Source organism: Anneissia japonica, unplaced genomic scaffold, assembly GCF_011630105.1.
Source record: "Anneissia japonica isolate Jap-2015-1 unplaced genomic scaffold, ASM1163010v1 scaffold288108_len519018_cov203, whole genome shotgun sequence".
NCBI lineage: Eukaryota > Metazoa > Echinodermata > Crinoidea > Comatulida > Comatulidae > Anneissia > Anneissia japonica.
The window spans coordinates 353829-372258 of record NW_022728501.1 but is presented as its reverse complement, the minus strand read 5'-3'; the positions used below and the strand labels follow the sequence as shown (position 1 = coordinate 372258).

Genomic DNA, 18430 nt, shown 5'->3' with positions numbered 1-18430 from the left:
AAAAATAATCTTATAAATTATAAGTTTATTTTCTGCGATAATTTTATGCACATATGCATATTAATGTTTTCAATGTTAATATGGTTGATAAATAATATATATAAAAAAATAAATAACAATAATAACAATAATATTAATAAAGGTGCTCGAATAATGCTTTAGTGAATAATTAATAATACTACAATAATGCTTCAATAGGCCAATTTACGATAGTGCGATTAATGAGATAATTATTGATTAATTTATAGAAATATAATAGGTAGGCCTATATTCCATTAATAATGATTCAGCATATTAAATCAACAATACGTCGTAAATGTAAAATGTTTGGGTTTTTTTTCAATAAAATTTTACCTATTTTATTCTGTTTCAAAAAAATATTAAATTATAATATATATATATATATGTATATATACATATATGTGTGTGTATATATATGTATATATATATATATATATATATATATATACATTTAGAACATTAAAAAAGAGGAATGTGCGAGTGTGAGAAAAATTGACCAAACCAGGTATGCATCGAACATTAGACTAGTAATCAATTCAATGAATTGCTGTAGTAGGCCTACGTAAATCAGTAATCAGTGAACATTGTTTCGATCTATGTTTCATTAAAATTTAACTATATTCGATCCTCCTTTTAATAATATGTTATGTCCATCTTCTTGTAGACGAGAGAACTTATACGGGGTGCCGTTAAGGACATTTTTATTTATCACAGAATGTCATCAAAATAACAGTGTCACGAACTGTGCCCCGTATAGAACTAGGCCTAGTATGTATGATTATATACCGGTACAGCATATTAATATGATATCTTCTGTCAATTTTTTATGTAGTTTTAACCCGGATCCGACCGTGCGTCATACATTCTGGTCAGTAGTCATCGGGGGCACGTTCACATGGACAGCTGTTTACGGTGTCAATCAATCTCAAGTTCAACGGTACTTAACATGTGGAAGCGCAAATGTAGCAAAGATGTAAGTGAAGGCCTATCATGGTACGGATGGTGTCGTATAATGTCGTACTCATGGCAGCGCCCCCTCTCTACCTAGGCCTAGCTTTTATTTTCCTCTAATAATGAGATGTTTCGAGCTAATCCTATATGGGTGCAACTCTCCTGGCGGGCGCCCCATCCTCCCCATCTTCAACTGGTGTAACCACTGGATCTACAAAAAACAGTGTAACTCCAAACGTGTGTTACTAAATTCAAGCTATCTATACACACCTACGCTTATTTTATCCTACAGCATAACACTGTGATCCTTTTTATCCCCTTGCTACGAATTCTCACGTTCTGTCCCACATAATTCCTAGGCCTCACCCTAAATAAACCGATTTGAGTTTGTACATCCCACTGGGAACCAGAGTTAATGCCCCTAGAATAGATGCAGCGGATGTCGTGGGTAGATACATCCACGAAGTTTAATGAGACGTGGATAACATGTAATTTTTCAAGGACACACGAAAAGTTCGACTATATTAAATCGGATTCATGACCGTTTTGTTTTCTTCGAAATATTATTGTTTATTATAATAAAATTTATCTCATGGATTCAGTACGGTAATAGCAACGTTGCAATAAGTTGCCAACTTCAAAAAACTTTAAAAATATGAAGCTCCGCGGCGTTTATTTGGTCATTTACTGTGTATGCGAAAATAAAGTATTACACCTGTAAGAGTTGCTTGTTAAATGTTATTTTAAAATAGCAGAGATAAACGGACCTAACATAGTGATATACTGGCATACGGCACGCCGATGTTGGATTGGATTCATTCGATGACACCAAGGATAGCCCACAAAAGTCTAGAACACCGGGAGACAATCTCTTTTTCGAAGAGTGTACTGCGTTTTTTAACGTGCACATGGGCCATAAGTGCACACGGGACCAACGGCTTAAACGTCTCATCCGAAAGACGGTGCGCTATTGTAACTTTTATTTCAGCCCACCAGCTGAAACACAAGGAGAGGCAGCGATGGGAATTGAACCAAGGACCAGAGACCTCCACGGTTCAGCGCGCACACAGTGGCTACCACCTAGGCCTACTGAGCTAAAGGTTAAAAGTTATTCATTTATAAGCTGCTCTCTGTTCTTTGACGAATGATGAACTTTGTTTAGATAATAAAAAAGTTAATAACATATCTATCATTTTAATATATTTTTGAATGTTATAGAATCATGATCACCATTACAGCAATATTAATAAAACATTCAAATGTACTTTTAACAATATTTTAATCTTAACGTTATCGTAAACAAGATTTGGTACATTGAACATGTCAGGTTTTAAACAAAAATACATCGCTTTGTATATTTACATTCCGAAAACATTATCAGGTAATTTTCTTTTCGATTTTTTAAGTGCTTTGTTGATTTCCACCATCGGTATGGTGATAGTCGTATGTCTGGCGTGTCTGTCAGGCCTTGTCATGTACGCCGTGTATGCTGGCTGTGACCCGTTGCAACGAGGCGAAGTCGCCAAAAGTGATCAGGTAAATGTGTGCTTCCTACTTTCATTATAGACCTATTTTTATTCAATTTTCCCAAATAAAAATTTTTTACTCTAATAGAAACTCACCAATCAGAATAGGACCTGGCATACGAGCGTGTCCGTATGTTTAGCAACTATTATAGGGCGTGGCTTAGCAAAAAACAGTGAGTGCCTTGTGTCCAATTAGTCTAGTCTATACGTCTTTAAATGCACATAAGTATACTAAATACGGTACTGTAATGTATGGGTTTTTGTATATGTATTTATATACACTTTGTTAGAAATATGGGCCTAAATGGTACTACAATGTACTGTAATTTGGATATTCTAAAACGCACAATGCCCATTACAAAGGGCTATTACCAACAGCCCGTAGTACCACATACTATTACATAATTTATCTATGTGCCTATCAACAGCCCTCGACCTTCCCACACTCTCCTCTCTTAGTATTGATTGATTTGTTAAAGTAGTGTTTTGTCCATTTCAGTTGATACCATACCTAGTAATGGATCTCTTTGATCAAATGCCAGGCCTTCCCGGCTTGATTACTTCTGCCGTATTCAGTGCTGCTCTCAGGTAGGCCTAACTAACATTTTTGAGTGTTGTTTTATTCAACGAGATGGAGCAAAGCCCTCGAAAAATATGACAACTTAGGGGTTTCAAAGGCTTATTTAATCGATTTTAGTGTCTACTAGTATGTAGAAAATACATATAAGCCTGGCCTACAATGCTGGCCCCCCTGCTGGCGCCACCCCTGGGTGGAGCCAAGCTAAATGAAACATCCATTTCCAACGTGTGTAATTAAAACTAAATTACAAATGGATGGTGTAAGTATGCATTGTTACGTGATATTAAATGTACTAATCAAGTGACAGACATTTTGTTGTGTTATAATTTTGATATTAAACGCAGAGGCCACAAAACAAACCTGTTTCCTTACCGATACTTAAAATCCCATTGTACAATTTCTCTCCGTTAGTACTGTTTCTTCGGGACTGAATTCATTGGCTGCTGTGTACGGGGAAGATGTTGTCAAACTTGTATGGCCAGATATGGAAGAAAGTAAATATACTAAAATCACAAAAGGCCTTGGTAAGTCTTGTTAGTTGTGTCATAGATTTTTCATCATTACTAATCACTAGGGGCATATTCAAGGTGGGGGCGGTCCCGCCCCTCCCCTACTTTTGGAAAGTTAAAAAAAGGGGAAAATATGGGGGAAAAAAGAAAGAAAAGAAATTATTAATCGCCCAAAACGCATCAGAAATCCCAGTCCACATATCAAGCGCCCTGAGCATCTTACATTAAATGGATATGTGCGCTATATAAAACTACACTATTATTATTATTATTATTGTTGTTGTTGTTGTTGTTGTTGTTGTTGTTTGTTATTATTATTATAATTATTATTATTTCCGGCCGTCTAGAAAACAATTTCGCGGGGGCATGCCCGGACCCTGGGGTGGTGTTCCTCTTGATCGGCGCCCCCCACCCCACCCCATTTCGGCCCTCACTTGTTTCTGGTGAACATCGTTTTTGTGTCTATTGCCCCAGGTGGGGAGGTGGATGTAGACACTTAGCTGTCGTCCCACTTGTAAGAGTAAATCCAGTTGGAGGAATGATGAGATGATTCAAAAGCTAAATAGAAATGATACAGTCTACCAAAAGTAAGCCTACGGCGAAATATGATGCCATGCCCTGTCCTAGAAAGAACTAAAAAGTCAACAATCTGTTAAAATAGTTGTACAGTTATTCATGTGAATTCCCAACACACAGAGCGTGGATAGGTTATGAACTGAAAGTAGCCAAAAAAACCTATATCAAGCAATAGACCCACGCTCCCACTGGGAGACTATTTTTTAAGTTGCTGTGGTCTCTGCGATCGTCATTTACGCTGTTTGTCGTCTGATATTGTGCGTACAATAAACAAATCGTAGTGGTCTTCCTCGTTTCCATTATTACCGTGGTACTGTAAATTGGTAATGAATTTGTTCTTTGCTTCAGCCGGTTTCTTTGGATTGCTGAGTATGGGAATGGCAGTGGTGGCGTCATATATGGGGGATGTTCTCCAGGTAAGCGTTCGTATCAGATCCTATTTTTGTTTAAAGTGTGTCAGAGTCAAATATATGGTTGACGAAATCCATTTTCCTATTCCTTTTTTCATCAAGACATCGAGAAAACCAATTGATAGTATTTGTCAAGACCAGGTTGTTTATATATTTTTAAAAATTTTACATGAGACTATTGTTTCTGTTTAAAATTATACATTTCGCTTTGTAGATCTATTTTTAATTAATTGACTGGTTGATTAATTGATGGATTGGAATTGATAGATTGGAATTGAAATGAATGCAACATTTCGCAAAGTTTAACTATAAAGTTTTCTTTTTTTTTTCAGACTTATTGATAAATTTAGCACGATTGGTTAGTTGATTGATTGACTGACTGATTGATTGATTGATTGGCATATCAGAATAATCTTTAGCTGTGTATTCTTTAATTTTCAGACTGCTCTGAGTATATTTGGCATGATTGGCGGCCCCCTCTTAGGTCTATTTTCACTTGGAATATTTTTTCCTTGGGCAAACACCAAAGTAAGTTTGTAATAATTGATTAGTATTTTGGCAGTAATTTTATTTTGTGTCGTTAAAGTATTACAAATAAGTAGTATAATAATATTATTTAGTAATAATATAGTATTTTTTAAAATAATATTAATGGTTAATTATTAACCATATATATTATGGGAAAATGTGAGCACTGTTATAAGATAAGATAACTTTTATTGTCCAAAATTACATTGGAAATTTTTTTCTCTCTTTGACAATATGAAACACCTAAAATTCACATAAAAACACAGTACGATGTAAAAGAAACTTTTAAATTCACAACAATTTAAAAATCAATATTAAAATTAAACATGGACATTACTTAAAATTACTGTAAAACTATGATAAGTGATTAAAATTGGTAAAAATAAATAAAAGTTTAAAATAACAGACTGAGATTTATATGTTGAAATGTGTTAAAATAGAGAAAGGGCCTAGGAGGTAATATTGAATTAATTATGCTTGACAACTTTCTCCAGTTTATTTGCGAAATGCTTGAGTGTTAATTGAATCTGGTATAAAGGAGTTTCTCTGGAGTGACGGATTCGAGGAGCACACAGCCGAAAACCTGGTCTACTAGAGGTTTAATTGTAATGTACAGGATGAGTTTCATCGCTCATAATTTTCGTTACTTTGGATAATGGCTGATAAAATAAATGGAATATAGTTCTATGTACGTTAAATTGTCTAAGTTTTCTTTTTAAAATGCAGTCTTTGATTTGCTTTTTTTGGGTTAGTTTTGATTGCGCATTGCAGTTCAGTTTGTTATGAATAATTGTACCTAAATATTTATATTCTTCTACTTGTACATTTTCACCATGTATACTAAGTGGCATCGGCCTCTTTTCGAAAGTCGATTATCATCCTGTTAATAGGTCCATGGTTTTAATGATAGTTTCAGATAATTATTATCTCACCATTTGACAAAACAAATTCTCTAATCGCCTTTTAAATAGCCAGTAATGACAGTGTCATAGGCATATTTGATGATTGAACAGCATTGGTATTGCTTTAACAGGCACTTGTATATAATGAGAACAGAACTGGTGATAGCACACAACCTTGAGGTGCTCCCGTATTATATAAACGCACACTTGATTTCATATCATCCATTTTAACAAGCTGAGGTCTGTCACTTTGGAAATTAAGGATCCACGATAATAGTTTGTCATTTACATTCCTATCTAAACCGTAATAAAGTTATGAGTTGATATGACTGTGTTGCGTTGAATGCGCTAAAAAAATCTATATTCGGTCTAAGTATACAAGCATATCATCTTCAACACCACTTTTGGATCGAAAAGCAAAAATTGCATTTTATTTGTGACACGAACGAACGAACATACGAGCTTCCGTACATCGTATTCACTAATTTCAGAGCAGTCTTTTTCGGTTAACAATTTACATATTTCTTTTACTTCCTTATTCAGTGCGGCATCAATTCGACACTAAAAATTATTCCAATTCATTTACAAAATCAAAGGACACACGTGAAGTCGCATTACTTTTACGAGATGTACTTTTGTAATTCGTCATTGTTTGCATGATTGTAATTATTATTTATCCTTTTGTTTGTGTTATCAGTGCTACGTAGCAAACCTAATTTGAATATAAATAAAACAATGTACACAAACTTATAACGATTTCATTTGTATTTATTTGCTACAAATTTGTTTCGTAGGAGTATTATACTCGTCAGGCATAAATACATATGAACATATCAGACAGGATTGTACACTACTACTAACAGGCAATCTATGGAAACGATTCAAAACAAATTTAGAATAAAATATTTTGATAGGCTTAAAACTATGGATGAGGATAGATTGCCTAGACTACTATGTAAATCACTTATGGAGGTTAGATCACTTACACGATGGATATGGATTGATAACATTAAAGCATTATTAGACAAATATGATCTAAATGATATATATAATATGGAACCACAAAATACTCAGTGGATAAAATCTTTTAGTAATATGATCTCAGATAACAATAATAATCTCTTATACGAATGGTTTCAAAAAGCAACTAAAAAATCATCACTGAAGGATTACATTAAATACAAAAATATACCAAATTTAGAATACTACCTTTTGGACAAATTGAATTTTAAAGGTACACATTTAAAGTTTTAAGCTAGAACTAATGTTCTAGATCTTGAAGGCAGAAAACGGGCATGGTCAGATACGTACTCGGGCCATTGTATTATTTGCAAAAAAAGAGAATTAGAAACAGTCGACCATTTTCTATTTGATTGTGAATGTCTATCCTCTATTAGAAATGCATGTTTTGAAAATTTGAAAACCGACTTGTGTAAAATTAATAGGTACTTTTGGGACATTTTCTTAGAAGGTTCATGTGAATTTAGGCACCACTTACTTTTAGATAATATTTTTGATGCATACCAGAATATTGAAATTTGTAAGATATTTGATAACCATTGTAAAACATGTTTAATAAAAGCAATGACTGAAAGAACTGAACTAATGAAAAACATTACCACCAATATTTAATTTTTACGTTACTTACTGTACTTATAAACTTATATTTTTTGTCATTTTTATTTATTTATTTACTTTATATTCTGTTATTGAATTCTCTTTTTTTTTTAATTTTTTTAATTTTTTTTAAATTTTATTTATTTATTTATTTATTTTTTAATAATGAGAGTATTTGTTTTGTTTGTCCAGTATTTTTTCTTTACTCATTTATCTTTTCAATAATTCATTTTTATATGTTGTCAGCTGTTGTTTTGTAACTGTTGTACGGGTCGAACCTCTCCTGCGCGAGAGTGCTCCTCTGTTATAAAAGAGAGAACTAATATATCTTATCTTATCTTAAGTAAACAGGAAGGCCAAAACTAAACTTTAGAGGCATGCCTCAATGAATAAGCCAAATGATTTATCCAGAATAATTTGGAATGCCAGAGAACGTTCCTAATATTGAGTCCAAATGGTGTGGTGGTTTTAAGTAAAAGTTCCCAGTGATTCTCTTTATCTTTGCGATTTTTGTCGCTCCAATTGGCATTATGGTCAATTGCAATCACTCTGAAATTTGAAATTGAATGACCAGTTAAATGAAATGTTCGGCTACTGGTTGATCAAGCTAGATATTCTGATAGCTGATCTGTGTTGTGTCATTCTATATATATATGTTGCTATGGTGCATTGTTAATCATGGCCCTTGATTCATTGTGTAAGTTTAAATTGTTGAATAGCCAATGTTTCTTTCTGTGCCTACATGAAATGGCCAGCTCGTTGTCTATGATTAAATGAGCTTAAGTCTGGCTTACAAATTCTAAAATATTTCTCCATTATGCATAAATTACATTTTTTGCATTTACATTTGGCTAGGATTCAAGACTTTGTGGAATACCATATAGACTTATCTTTTTAGTGTCCATATAATACTGGCTGGCATACATATATTCGCTCCAGTTTCTGTTAGCATTAGTGTACATTCCTGTTTGGTATGCTCATAGGCCTATGTATATGCCCCATGAGTGTGGGTACCTTATAGCTACTCATACATACGAAAACAATGTAGCAAATAAATACAAATGATTTTTTTTTACATTGTTTTATTTTATATACAATTAAATATGTAACAGTTATTGGGTAATTATTGCTATGTTACAGTATCAATAACCATTCCATAAACAAAACGGCATCTTTATAATGCTGTACCATGTTTCTATAGGGTGCAATTTTTGGACTAATATCTGGACTCTGCATGTCATTCTGGATCGGTATTGGTGCACAATTCTACCCCCCATATGTTGAAAAACCACCTCTAAGTACGTGTTGCTGTGGTGCTGATGTAGGCAATTTCACTATGATGTTTGTTAGCACCGATGAGTACACAACCTCATCCATGACCACCATGATGACCATGGAAATGCCAGAAGAGAGGTAAATATATTAAAATGATTTGATGATGAAGATGTTGCTCATGATGATTGGATAATGATGAAGAAATTATGATGATGAACGATGATGGTGATAATGATAATAACGATAATAATGAGTGTGATGGTGGTGGTGATGATAGTAATTTTAATAAAGATTTTCTTTTGTTTAATATTTGATTGTATTCGATGAATCGTATGAAAAAAAAATGCTAACGTTACAAAATACAGAAGCAAAACGTTACGAAATACAAAGAAAAACGTTAAAAAGAACAGGAAACAAAATGATGAAACGTTGAACAAAAAATACAAAAAAAAACCAAACAAATGTAAAAAAAAAAAGATTTTTATTCAGACACCATATTCTAACGTTTCAAATGTAGGCCTATATTTTGATTTTGTCTAAAGGTTCTGTTGTAGTAAACTATATATTTATTTTTTAGGCCTGCAATTGCAACTTTGTACTCGATTTCCTACTCCTGGTATAGTGCTATCGCCTGGTTGACTGTAATTGTAGTAGGACTTATTATTAGTTTTGCAACAGGTAAGGCAATCATTAATTTAAAACTGTGTTGCCCAAGCGTCACCAATGATACAAGTTAATATACACAAAATACGATATCTAATAGTATCTCAATTCGAGTGAGTATAAGCATTAATTATATTTTGGATTATACCCTTTCGTTTTTTAAGGACCGAACGACCCGGCTGATATTGACCCTAAGCTATGTTGTTCTCTTGTTGACACAATGTATTGCTGCTTACCAGAGAAAATCAAGAAACCACTACGATGCGGTGTTAGATACGATCAACAATGGCACGTTGATGACATAGAGGTAAATATTATTGTTGACACATTGACGTAATTGTTTTGTACAGTACCTGTATTTACCCTCTTGTGTTTTTGATGATGTGGTGTCAGCTGTAGGTTTTCTTACATTCCGCTGACAGTACAATGTATTGGACGTTTCTGAGGTGTTAATTAAACTTAACTGATGAAACAGAACATATTATAAGCGTGAACAGGAACACGCGCATGCTACACGCACACCAGTTTACACTTTTTACGACGACCGCATACCAAGCCTTGTTTCTATAATGGCTGCGATTGATGACTCACAAGAAAAGCCCTCGTATTTGTGAAAAGGACAATATCAAAGAATAGAAGCGTCGATTTGGCAGCAGAAAGTAATAATTTTTGGGAGAGGGTGTCCTAGTTGTTGCTATAGATCTAAGATAAGGTGTTGCGTTATTAAGACTCATTACGAGGATTAAGGGGTTTATAGTCGTGGGAAAAACATCCTGGTGTTATTGGATCCGATATGGACACGTGGCACATATTTCTAGGACCTAATACACGTAAAAACCACGTTGGACAGAAGCCAAATACTTATTGCAAACAGCGACGTAGTAATGTCAAATTCAAAGAAATCAATGATACTTACATAAGAAATCATATTGAAAAAAAAACAAAAAACAAAAACAAAAAAACCAAAGCACATGGTACTTGAAATTGTTTACAATTATTCAGATAAGCCGATATATTATTAGCATCAGCAGAGGAACTTTCTGCTTATTTGTGGAGATTGGATCAGAACATAACTTTTCTATACTTTTGTAGAAATTTCAAAGCAATACTTAAAATGTGAATAAATAAATAAAAACAAAACAAAATATATAATTCCAATTGATTGTGAAGTAGAACAACTAACATGCAAAAGGGAAGTAGAAGAAAAATACAGAATTTCTCAAAAATAATAAAAAAGGAAAATGCTAATTAGCTAAAGTGAAAACACTCTATCAAGTCAACGATGTTAGGGACAGATTAAATCGCTGAAAATTTTACTTTGACTACCCGGGTTACCCCTTGTATTCGCAGAATATTTTAAGTAAAATCACTCTAGAACATTAGCGACACGGACAACAACTATTAAATGGCAAAACAAACTATGACTATACAAAAAGACAACAACATTCAGTGGAATAAAATTTGATACTAAACACTTAAAACGTAGTGCAATAAGTATGAACGAACTGCCAAATCAACTAAACAAAGACATTTTCATTTGAAATATTAAAAATGAAAGTGCAAGTACTATACATAAAAAAAAACTGCAAATAATTATTAATCAAATTTATGCCTTTTTTGCAGATGTTTTCTGAGCCAACTATATAATTTATATTGTTGTCTCAGATGTGTTGAAAGTCGTTCGTGCTGTGTAAGATCACCACAGACTAGATAATGATGATATAAGCTTTTTCTTTGTATTTCATTTCAGACTGAATACAAGGTTGTTAGCAATAAAGATGGGAAAAATGCTAGAGCAAAAGATGAAACCAAGCTTTAAAGCAGAGTTTCCTGATTTTATTTTCTGTTTTGTACTTGCGTCCCGGGTAATGACGTCTGAATTTGTACTTGCGTCCAGGGTAATGGCGTCTGTGAATTTAGGATTGTTTAAGTCCTTATGAACGACACCATCTATTTATTTGCATACTTTTTGACTGATTGCAAATAAAGAGATTTTGTTTACATAATTTTCAAAACAGAGTTGTTTTCTCTCTTGAATCATTATGCAAATAAGATCATGAATATTGATACAATTTTACCTTGTTTGTTTATGATTAGTTTTTAATTAAATAGAGAGCACGAATCACAAGTTGGTGTTCTTAATGTCTTCCAAAATAGTATAACAAGGTTTTTGGATCTTTTAATTCTTAAATGTATGTTAAAGACATTTATTGTTTTAATTCAAAACATGTTGTTTCTTGTGCGGTTTTGTAGTTTTGTAAATTATTTTTGTTCCGTTTTTAAATAACATGTCATAAATGACGCTCTTGAGTTTAGTAAGTCATTGTTCAAGATAAAAAAAAAATGTGAGGCCGTTGCCCATAACAATACATAGGCCTGAAGTAGCAACTTTATAACATTTTTGTGTGTGTTTATAATGCGTCCGACTTTTTTGTGATGAGGTTGATAATAATAATAATAATAATAATAATAATAATAATAATAATAATGATAATGATAATGATAATAATAATAAAAATAAAAATAATAATAATAATAATAATAATAATAATAATAATAATAATAATAATAATAATAATAATAATAATAATAATAATAATAATAATAATAATAATAATTCGTTCTTATATAGTGCTGCCTTGTTGGTTTTACATTTTAGTGATTTGGCATATAATATAAGGAGACGTTGATATACACAGATGTGTATAAGAGACAAGTGTCTATAGTGGTGAATTATGGTTTAGGTTTTTTTTAATAAAGTTTAAAAAATGTCTATGTATGTGAAAATGTAGTTGATTACCAAAGGTTACAATTTTTATTTTGAAGACTGCATGGTCTAGGAAGTGTACATTTTTTTATGGGGCAAGTTTCCAAGGGCGGGTTTTCTAGGGGCGAGTTGACTGCCAAATGGTGTTGCCAAAGTGCGAGCCAGCGTGTTATTTGATCACAAGTGCGAGACATCGCAAATGTGAGCCAGCGAGCCATGACGTCACGACAATAGATACGAGACGTTACTCGAGTTGTGCGAGGTTTCGGCTGAGATTTGTGGAGTACAATTCAAAAAACAACTATAGGTCTAGTAATGAATTATTGTGATGTTAAATAGACAATGTTATCAAGGAGCGACGTTGTTTTTCATTGGGACCTTCGTCCCTTCTAGTCTAGGCCTAGAGTAGGATAAGGCTAGTGCGACATGCGGACGTTGGTACGTGTTGGTTAGTCTACAAACGTCGCCTAAAGTAATTGATTTTACCCGGCAGAACGAAAGAAGGAAACTCCGCTTTTCAGTCGTCTTAGGCCCTTGTTTTTAGACAAACAATGACCTTTCAGAGGTCAAATTGCTGTCAAGAATATGAATTGGCTGCTTCGCAGCAATGAATAATAATAATACTCAAATAAATGGCCCTTAATTTCACTGTAAATGTGGAACTACACATAATTACCGTCAAAATGTGGTACCATAGTATGTGATCATAAAGACTTATTGATCCTAACCAGGTTGGAAAATGTTGAATGTTATTAATAATAATAATAATAATAATAATAGACCCTAAAAATAATAATAATAATAATGAAATTACAATTATTAATAATAGGACCTATTATAATACATGTCATTAGTGATCCTAACCAGGTTGGAAATATGTTAAATGTTATTATTAATAATATTGATAATAATAATAATAATAACATTTTTATTATGCCTATAAAATAACAATTATATTGATGATGATGATGATGATGATAATAATGATAATATGTAAACAATAATAATATTAATAATATTAATACTCAATAAAATATAATTATTAATTAAACAAGGCCTAGTTTACCAAAAGTAGCCTCGCCTCCTAGGAATGTATAGGCCTTTTAGTAGATCTCTATCTAGTACCAGTACTTCAGATCTAGTTTACACCTAACAAATACACTGTTATATTCCTTTTTTACTTGAAAGCTGGGGGCCTAGCTTAGCCTATCCAATTATTATATAGGTCTAAGCTATATGTACAAGAATAGATAGACCTAGAATAATTAATAAATACCTCAAATCGTCTAACTCTCTGTACTAGCCTATACCTACTCTACACTAGACAAGTTTTTATACACACAGCCGATACGCGGCGCCCTAGGAACGCTACTGGCCTCCTATCATGCATTTCGGTTGATTACTCGATTTTGGGCTCGCTGCTCGTTCTTTGGTGAAGGTGTTTCACACTTGATTACATTTTGTACTGTTCCTCTAGTGTAGTGAATAAAATAAAATTTGGCATGTATGTGTTCTGATTAATTTTCATTGCGAACTTGGATTATAGGATAATTTCTAGGGATTTCAGGGTAGGGCAGGGAATGCGAATTCACGGGGACTGAAATTCATTTGGAGCCGATATCCGAAAAACAAACTTTTGTTAAATTACGGTTCTACGAAAGAGATAAGAGAATGAAATTGTGTTAAACTACGTTAAAGTCGATATTGATTGGCATAGTAATGACAGCCATTGCAATGGATTGAAGACTTTTCCCCAATATTGGAAATGTATTTTCACCAGGAATCTATCATTTATAGAAAATATGTATTATAATGTCAGGGAAACGTCATATTGGATCACTATTGCTATTCTGGAGTAAGTAATGAATGTGTTAACACTGTTACTGGTTTTAACATAAATATATGGTAATAATAGCGAATTTTAGATCAGAAAATCTGACAGATTGTATAGAAAGATACTTTTAACTTCAATTATCACCATAGCATTTTAAATTGAAAAGTACTCTCTAAATGCAAAAGAGTAAATTTGACTGTAAGAGTAGAGGTGTCGCTAGCGGGTGTGGGTTGTCCCGTCAGACATGCCTGGCCCCCGTCGTCCGAAACCACGACGAGGTTGTCCGGCCAAATATATTAATGTGCCTATCTAAAACGTTATTTTGATTGTCAGTCCCTAATATATTGTGGTAAAAGCACAGTTTTTGGGCCATAATAAGTCATAAAACTTCTCTTCATGTACCCTACTACTGTAATGACTTTTTCATTTTCCAACACACATTTATTCTTAAAAAAGAAAAATTTTATAGAGAATTTTCAATATTACTGTATTTAATTTTTCTATTTCACCATTTTAAGGTGAGCGACGTGGCGCTCTTTCCTCTTTTTCATTATTTTGTATTTTGTGAATTTAGTAAAATATTTGAAAATGCACCGACACCGACACAAATTGTGCTCATAAAATTGCATGATAATATTATTCGTTAACTTTGCAATTTTAACTCGAATACATTTAAATAGCAACAATTAATAAAAGTGAACGAATAGAAGATTACACTTGAAATCCGAAATGCCGATCATCATGAGTAAACAAGAAAATGGTCGAGAAAAAAAGTGACAATTTTTATTTTGAAGACTGCATGGCAGTGATGGCCTATAACTCGTTGGTCAGATTTGTGTATTTTTAAACAAATTATTTCAACAAGGATGTTTCGTTGTTTCATGTGGAATTTATCAACATTCGCGATTGAACATACGATAGAGATTTACGACATACTGAAAATATACAATTTTGTTAGAGAAGATATATTTTAAATGAGGAGAAGTCGTTCATTCCCACCATCAGATATAACCATTCTGCCATCTCTAAATACTGCCACATCTTCTGGTTCACGAAGCGCCGATGATCGGCTTTCAATGATTCGCACGCAGTTACCATTCGAATCAAACATTTGCACTCGATTGTTACCATAGTCTGCTACAATAATGTTACCTTTGCGATCCGACACTATTCCTCTGGGACTACGAAAAAATCCTGGACCGGTGCCTTTTCCGTGACCAATCTTTCCAATATAGGATCCGTCAACTGTGGAGAATATTTTAATGTTGTTCGACAGCTTATCGGTTACAAAAAGTTTATCTCCATGAAGACACAGCCCTTTTGGTTTGCCAAGCCTACTTGCGTCTCCAATGCGTCGTACAACTACCCCTTCAATATCAAAGGTGTTTATGCAATGTGCATCAGAGTCCACAATATAGATATTCCAACGGCAATCGACTGCTATACCAATCAGTGACGTGGTTCGAGACTGGCTCGAATCAGTCAAATGCTGGCAAGTAAATCCAACCAAATGTTCACCTGTCCAATCAAAGACATGTACCCTGTAGTAACCATCAACTACTATCACCTTATTGTGAGAGTATGTGGCCACACCCACAGGACATTTCAGTGGATGTTTTCCACGATCACATCGGAAGCTTTTTATGTGAGTCCCGATCTCATTGAACACCCGAATGCAGTTGTTCCCTTTATCAGCTACAACGATAAACTGGTCCTCAGTGATGGCGACACCAGAAGGTCCTCCAATGAATAAACGGCCGTGACGAAAATACTTTTCTCCGAGACTTCTCTGAGCAGCAGAAAGACTGATATGTTGGATCCCCTGGTCTGTATTGATCTCCTGTCCACTTTTTGCTGTATCGAAGTTCGATGAGTGTAGAGAGTGAAACATGTTTGGATTAAAAACCTGCATACCTCGAGGTGACTGGCAACCAATAGTTATCTCATTGATCGTTGGTGGTGGTGGTGGTACGTCAGGCACCAAATAGTCATCATTTATTTGGTTGCTTTGGGCATTGTTGTTTGTATTCTCTGTTGCCCATCTGCTACTTGCATAATCATTTTGACTCGACAACAATTGATACTGGCCGTCATCCACAAATGGCGTTGACGCTTTCTCTTCGGGCTTGTCCGGTGTTAGCTGAGGACCTAAATATGCTGCCCCTCCAGTTGATAGCTGATGAGACCTGACTGGTAGTGTAGGCGGTTGTGGTGCATTTGGGATATCGTTTACATTCATTTCCACGTAACCCAATGAGTCATCGAACGATCCTACTTCATCGATACACTTTATAGCATCTTCAAAATGTGTTTCTATAAAAACCATTGTTCTGTCGTTTGACATCTGCTTTTTGTACAAGGCATCCAGACGACTCAAAAGTTCACCACATATTTTAATCAGATGTTTGACCTGTTCAACATGAAATGAAGAATCCATCTGCTTCTCTACATACTGTATAAATTCAGTTGCATTATGAACTTGTGCTTGTGAATTACTCTGTACTGGATTGGAGTCCAAATCTTCAATTGTCTGCAACAAAATAGCTTCGCGCTTGTCTATACGTTTTCGCAGACGAATAAAGCAATTTTTCACTTGTCTGCGTACGTACGCACACTTTTCGGCGATCTCTTTCATTGAATAAGCCGTTAATTGACATTGGCAACGGAGATCTGTCAGTTTCCAACGAAGCACATCTAACTGGTGGTCAACATACACACCATTATCTTGTTTAAGAGGCACTAGTTGTTTAGCCCGAGGCGGCGGTGATGTTCGCGGTGTAGTTTGACTACATCTTAGCATTGTAATTGCCTGCACCATTGTCAAGTCGTTCGGGAATCCACCACAACCCTCGTGTGGCACGTCAACCACTGCGCGACAAGATGCGCAAACAACCCTACCACTTTCTTCTGAGATCTGTTGAACACATGATAAGCAAATGGTATGCCCGCACGGAAGAAGCTTTGGTAGCCTATTGGTTTCATTGTAGTTTTCATAACAAATTGAACACTCCACAAGTTGCGTCAGTGATCCTTTGGTGGCTGCGTTAAAGCTCATTATAGCTGATATCGTCCTGTTTATCTGTAGAAAATCAAACACATTGGTATTATTAGGGCCATCATTATCTTCATGAGTGTTTAACAACATATCAGTTTGGATGGAAGAAGACTATAAATGGTGTTATTATTGAATTATTATATACATAATACCGATGGTATTTTCACAGATATTTTCAAAGCCTCTACTTTACAAAGATATTTAATAATGTGCCATCGTATTAAAAATTCAGTGGAAATTGATTTGATAGGCCTATGGATTAAAAAAAAAATATCTAACAAAAACAGACTAAATAAACACGCAAAAACACAAAAAAAAAATACCCAAAAACCGAAAGATATACAACAACCATTTAAGTATACCTACATTGGAACCTATTTTCTGGAGGGTCCCATATATCGTATAAGCAGATCAAACCAGACGATTTCATCTATCTAATAGCACATATGCGTTCAAAATTAAATGTAAGGGAGTCTGAAAAAACATAGAATTGGTCCAAGTCCTCTATCGCTAATTGACTACAATATAGAAAGATAGTTTTTGGCTAACCGACAACGTCTTCGATTCTCTCAATGCTGTTTCTAGAAACAGCTACTTAACATGCAGGCCTTTTAAAGCAAACAATATTAATTGGCAGCGACTTCACATGTACAAGGTCTATTATTTCTGGATAAGATACATGATTGGCATCTCACTCAAACTTAAAATGATATCATTGTTTATTTTTGTCCACATGCCATCATCATGCTAACAATTTTGTAACACTTTTGCCAGTGTTGTTTTTTTTCTTCTATATTTACGGTAGTCCACTGTCTCGCAATATTGGTTACAAATAGTTTCTGGTCGCGGAATTGTTTTAATAGGTCGCACAATCAATTTAGATCGCGGGAAAAGTTGATTTTACAGAGGACGTTTTACTTAAATCGTAAGTTAACAAATTATTAAACAATTGTTTGCATTGGCGAATTAGTTTGATCATAGAGAAAATATTTACTCTAAAGTTTGATTGATGCTAATATACATCAGTGTCAGTTTTCTTTCGTAAATAGTTCCAGGTTAAATATTTATGGTTTATCTATTTAATCTCAAAAGAAGGAAGATTGTAGCTTATTTATTGTTTTAAAAAACAGAGTTCAAACACAAGTTTGTATATACTGTATATATATATATATATATATATTATATATATACGATATAAATACGATATAAATACGAT

General features: G+C 34.0%; 2 protein-coding genes across 2 annotated transcripts in view; one reads left to right on the top strand and one right to left on the bottom strand.

Annotated features, from left to right (window-relative positions):
• LOC117114197 (sodium-coupled monocarboxylate transporter 1-like) overlaps positions 1-11902 on the top strand; it is a 25656-nt gene extending 13754 nt beyond the window's left edge. The window contains exons 6-15 of the mRNA XM_033257788.1: positions 854-994; positions 2379-2508; positions 2998-3086; positions 3490-3602; positions 4512-4579; positions 5015-5101; positions 8822-9033; positions 9473-9573; positions 9723-9865; positions 11309-11902. Coding sequence (XP_033113679.1) covers positions 854-994; positions 2379-2508; positions 2998-3086; positions 3490-3602; positions 4512-4579; positions 5015-5101; positions 8822-9033; positions 9473-9573; positions 9723-9865; positions 11309-11377 — 1153 coding nt within the window. The 3' untranslated portion in view covers positions 11378-11902. The remainder of the gene's footprint in view (positions 1-853; positions 995-2378; positions 2509-2997; positions 3087-3489; positions 3603-4511; positions 4580-5014; positions 5102-8821; positions 9034-9472; positions 9574-9722; positions 9866-11308) is intronic.
• A 2730-nt stretch (positions 11903-14632) lies between these two features.
• Positions 14633-18347, bottom strand: LOC117114204 (tripartite motif-containing protein 3-like). The gene has a single exon (XM_033257797.1). The coding sequence runs from the start codon at positions 17302-17304 to the stop codon at positions 15130-15132; it is 2175 nt and encodes a 724-aa protein (XP_033113688.1). The 5' UTR covers positions 17305-18347; the 3' UTR covers positions 14633-15129.
• Positions 18348-18430: the final 83 nt, after the last annotated feature.

What these genes read in the sequence shown, in the direction of transcription:
- LOC117114204 (XM_033257797.1), bottom strand. Translation starts at nt 17,304, where the DNA reads ATGTTGTTAAACACTCATGAAGATAATGATGGCCCTAATAATACCAAT.